General features: G+C 63.0%; 1 protein-coding gene across 1 annotated transcript; it reads left to right on the top strand.

The window, feature by feature from the left end:
* Positions 1-2956: 2956 nt before the first annotated feature.
* Positions 2957-4093, top strand: FOXL2 (forkhead box L2). Its single transcript, XM_030328410.1, has one exon. It carries the CDS (start codon positions 2957-2959, stop codon positions 4091-4093), a length of 1137 nt encoding a protein of 378 aa, XP_030184270.1.
* Positions 4094-4296: the final 203 nt, after the last annotated feature.

The following is a 4296-nucleotide window of genomic DNA, read 5'->3' as shown; positions in this document are numbered from 1 at the left end:
CTGAGCTGGGGGCGGGCTTCGCCGCAATGCCGCGGGGAGAAAGAGGATGCTCCCCCCCCCCCACAAGCCTCGACTTGGACTGCCTGCCCGACGGGATCCCCACCCCGCCAGGAAGCGGGGCCCTACCCAGCCTGCCTGAGACGGTTGAGAAGTAAAGCAAGGCGCGCCCCACCGCTTCCTGGAGAGATCAATACCTGAAAGGAGCAGGACTCCTGTCCACTCAGAAAACTCTTTAGAAGAACTCCTTCCTTTACCCCAACCCCCTACGCAGGCGCGCGCGCGCGCGCGCACTCTCTCTCTCTCTCTCTCTCTCTCTCTCTCTCTCTCTCTCTCCCTTTAAAAGCTGAAAAGGGAGCCGAGTTTGGAATTCGGGGAAGTGATGACACACACAACAATGCTGTTACACCTGGCTGCTGCAGGCCAGCAGCGGAAATGCCTGCAAGGGGGAGAAAGAGACAGAGAGCCAGCCTGGGTGGTCAGAAAAAAAGAGAGGACAGAACACACACACACCCAGGTTGGGGCCGGACCCAGCTGTTTTTTCCCCTGCCCAGGCCCAGGGGGAGGATGGGCACTGGGGTCAATCTGCAGCAGCCCCAAACCTAACCCACACTGCTCCCACCCATAGCCTGGGCGTGGATGGGGGTGAGGAAGAAGAAATACACCTGCACACCTACTCAGGAGACAGCCACAGAGGTTATGAAGAGGTGCTGCTTGCCCTGGTGTATACTGGGAGCGGTGGGAGAAAACAATCAAGCTACTTTGAGATATTTTCAATGGTGGGTGGAAGAGGGTATTTACTGAGGGAGCCCTGCTCCCTCTAACTGTAATGGTCAGACCAAGCTGTCCTGCTGACCTCTCTGGAGTCATTTTCAAGAGGCTGAATTCCAAAGAGCCCCATCACCCTGTCCTCCTTTCCTTTAATCTCGGAATGTAGATCAGAGACCTGAGAGGGAAGTAGGCAGCACATGAAGGTGGCCATGGGTGCTGGGCCCACAGGCCACTAAGGGCTCTTCAGGCTTCCTCAGAGACTGGGCAGCCTAGGAGGAAGAGGTAATAATGAGTACAGGGGCAGCCACTCCTTGCCCTTTCAGACATAGGACACACCCCTGCATGACATCCATTCAGTCCGCCTTCCTCCCCCAAAGTATCCTGACCTCCTCAGTACCAAGGAGGTGGGAGCCTGGGGATTCAAAACACCAGCCATCTCTCTCACACTTTAGGATTGCAGACTTTTTGTCAAAGCGAAGTTAAAACTGTTAAAAAACACAGCTGCCTTTTCTGCCAGCATTCATTTTCCCGGAGACAATCTCAGGGCATGCAGGTGTAAGTGGGACCCATTCAGACTTCTGCTTAAGGCAGGTGAGCATTCATTCACCCCTCAGCCCTAGAGAAAGATCAGAAGAAATGTCTTGTCAAGAGAGAGATTTGAACAAATGCCTCCCTCACAGCCTCTTGCTTTTCTTCCCAGTCTGTAACAGAATATTGACAAAAGAAGGGGAAAAGGGGGAAGGGAAGAAAAGAAGGAAGAAAAGAGAGAGGGGAGGAGAGAGAAAAGAGAGGAAAAAGAAAGAAGTTCCCGGAACCACGTTTACTGCTAGATGATACACATGTACCATTACATATCTGTAAGTATGAATGTTTTGCCAGAAATATAAATCGCACCTTGTCCGTGTGCATACCTGTGTTTTTGCACCAGCACATGTGTCTCAAAGATAGACCCTCCCCATGACCTCTATATGTGATACCGGTGCACATGCAAATAAAATCCCCCAAAGCCCCACAACAACAGTCACACCGTGCAGGAGCAGGACTAGAGTAGGGTCTGCTTGGTGTTGTTAAAGCACACATACGACCCTACCCGTAGGATTACAACACGGATTCTGAGGAGGGTCCCTAGGTCCAGGGGCAGCGCAAGGAAAGGTCAAGGGGCTTCGGGCGGAGCTTCTGGGCACCCCTTCCCGATCCTCTCCTCAACCCCATTCGACCCAGTCACTCTGGAAGCGTCACGGACAGGCCAGGACAGGCCGAGGCTTCTTGGTTCGGTGACCCTCGTTTCTAGGCTGATTTTCCCAAAGCCACCGCGCAGCTCTCTCCACCCCACCGCCATCCAGCCCCCTCCCTGTCCCGCCCCTCCCCCAGCCCCAAGCTAGAAGTTTAGCCCCGAGACCGCCGCAAACGGCAGAGCAGAGGAGTCGTTTTCCTTCACCTGAAAGCCGCGAGGAGGCTTGGCGCGCCTCTCCTCGCTAGGGCCCGAGCTCCCTGGGCACTGGCCGAGTGCGGACGGACCCCGCCGGGGCCCTCGGCATCTCCCGGCCCAATCCGCAGAGCCAGCACCCGCGGATTGCAAGGGCTTGCGAAAGTGTGAGCCCGGTCGTCCGCCGGGCCCCCTCAGCTCGCTGGGAGGGGGCAGGCCGGTCCGGGCTGTGCGGGGCGTTTACAAAAAGTGACTTGGAGATGAACTCGCCCGTGCGCGACTGGCCGCCCCGCTATAGGGGCGAAGGCGCCTGACGCAAGCGGAACTCCGCGGAGCCCATACGAATCAGAACTGAGCGAGGCTCCTGGCGCACTAGGGACTCCAGGAGGCAGCTCCGCCAGAGACGCGGGTCGTGCCTCGGGAAACCGGAGGGTGGGGGGAGGGGAAGAGCGCCGAAAAGAAAACCCACCGAGGCGGGGACTGGCCTGGGCGGGGAGGGGCGGCGGGGCCGGAGCCCCTCTCTGCTGGGCGGACTCCCCATGGCCAGAGGCTGAGCTCCACTCCCGCCAGCCGCTCCCTAGGGGAAGGGGAAGAGGAGAGGAAAGGAGCGAGAGGCCGCCAGCGAGCGAGCACGGGCGGCATCCGCAGTCTCCAGAAGTTTGAGACTCGGCGGTGAGCGGACTTGTGCGCCCGGACTCTCTGCCGCGCCAGCGCCAAGGGAAAAAAGCAGGGGCTGCCTGGCCGCCGCGCGCCGGCTTTGTCATGATGGCCAGCTACCCCGAGCCCGAGGACGCCGCGGGGGCCCTGCTGGCCCCGGAGACCGGCCGCGCAGCCAAGGAGCCCGAGGCGCCGCCGCCGCCGCCGAGCCCCGGCAAGGGAGGCGGCGGCGGCGCCGGGACAGCCCCGGAGAAACCCGACCCCGCGCAGAAGCCCCCGTACTCGTACGTGGCGCTCATCGCCATGGCGATCCGCGAGAGCGCCGAGAAGAGGCTCACGCTGTCCGGCATCTACCAGTACATTATTGCCAAGTTCCCGTTCTACGAGAAGAACAAGAAGGGCTGGCAGAATAGCATCCGCCACAACCTCAGCCTCAACGAGTGCTTCATCAAGGTGCCGCGCGAGGGCGGCGGCGAGCGCAAGGGCAACTACTGGACGCTGGACCCGGCCTGCGAGGACATGTTCGAGAAGGGCAACTACCGGCGCCGCCGCCGCATGAAGCGGCCCTTCCGGCCGCCGCCCGCGCACTTCCAGCCCGGCAAGGGTCTCTTCGGGGCCGGAGGCGCCGCGGGCGGCTGCGGCGTCGCTGGCGCCGGGGCCGACGGCTACGGCTACCTGGCGCCCCCCAAGTACCTGCAGTCCGGCTTCCTCAACAACTCCTGGCCACTACCGCAGCCGCCTTCGCCCATGCCCTACGCCTCCTGCCAGATGGCGGCGGCCGCTGCAGCGGCGGCCGCCGCCGCTGCAGCCGCGGGCCCGGGCAGCCCGGGCGCGGCCGCGGTGGTCAAGGGGCTGGCTGGCCCGGCCGCCTCGTATGGGCCGTACTCACGCGTGCAGAGCATGGCGCTGCCTCCCGGCGTGGTGAACTCGTACAACGGCCTGGGAGGCCCGCCGGCCGCGCCCCCGCCGCCGCCGCACCCTCACTCACACCCGCACGCACACCATCTGCACGCGGCCGCCGCACCCCCGCCGGCCCCGCCGCACCACGGGGCAGCCGCACCGCCCCCGGGCCAGCTCAGCCCCGCCAGCCCTGCTACCGCCGCGCCCCCGGCGCCCGCGCCCACTAATGCGCCGGGCCTGCAGTTCGCCTGCGCCCGGCAGCCCGAGCTCGCCATGATGCATTGCTCTTACTGGGACCACGACAGCAAGACCGGCGCGCTGCACTCGCGCCTCGATCTCTGAGAACCCAGCGCGCGCCGGCTGCGAGGATGCAGGGACGTGCGACGCCGGCCTTAGCCGCAGCCACCGCCGCCGGCCGGACCACGCGCCCTCTGTGGGGCCATCTTCTGAGCCAGCGTCCAAGGCCCTCTGCGCCTCCTCGCTCCCTTCAGCTCCTCTCGCCCCTCTTTGTCTCCTCCGCTTCTCCTCCTGTTGCTCGGCCCCCT

Source organism: Lynx canadensis, chromosome C2, assembly GCF_007474595.2.
Source record: "Lynx canadensis isolate LIC74 chromosome C2, mLynCan4.pri.v2, whole genome shotgun sequence".
NCBI classification, from domain to species: Eukaryota; Metazoa; Chordata; class Mammalia; order Carnivora; family Felidae; genus Lynx; species Lynx canadensis.
The sequence above is the reverse complement of the archived record's forward strand: the minus strand, read 5'-3'. Positions and strand labels throughout refer to the sequence as shown.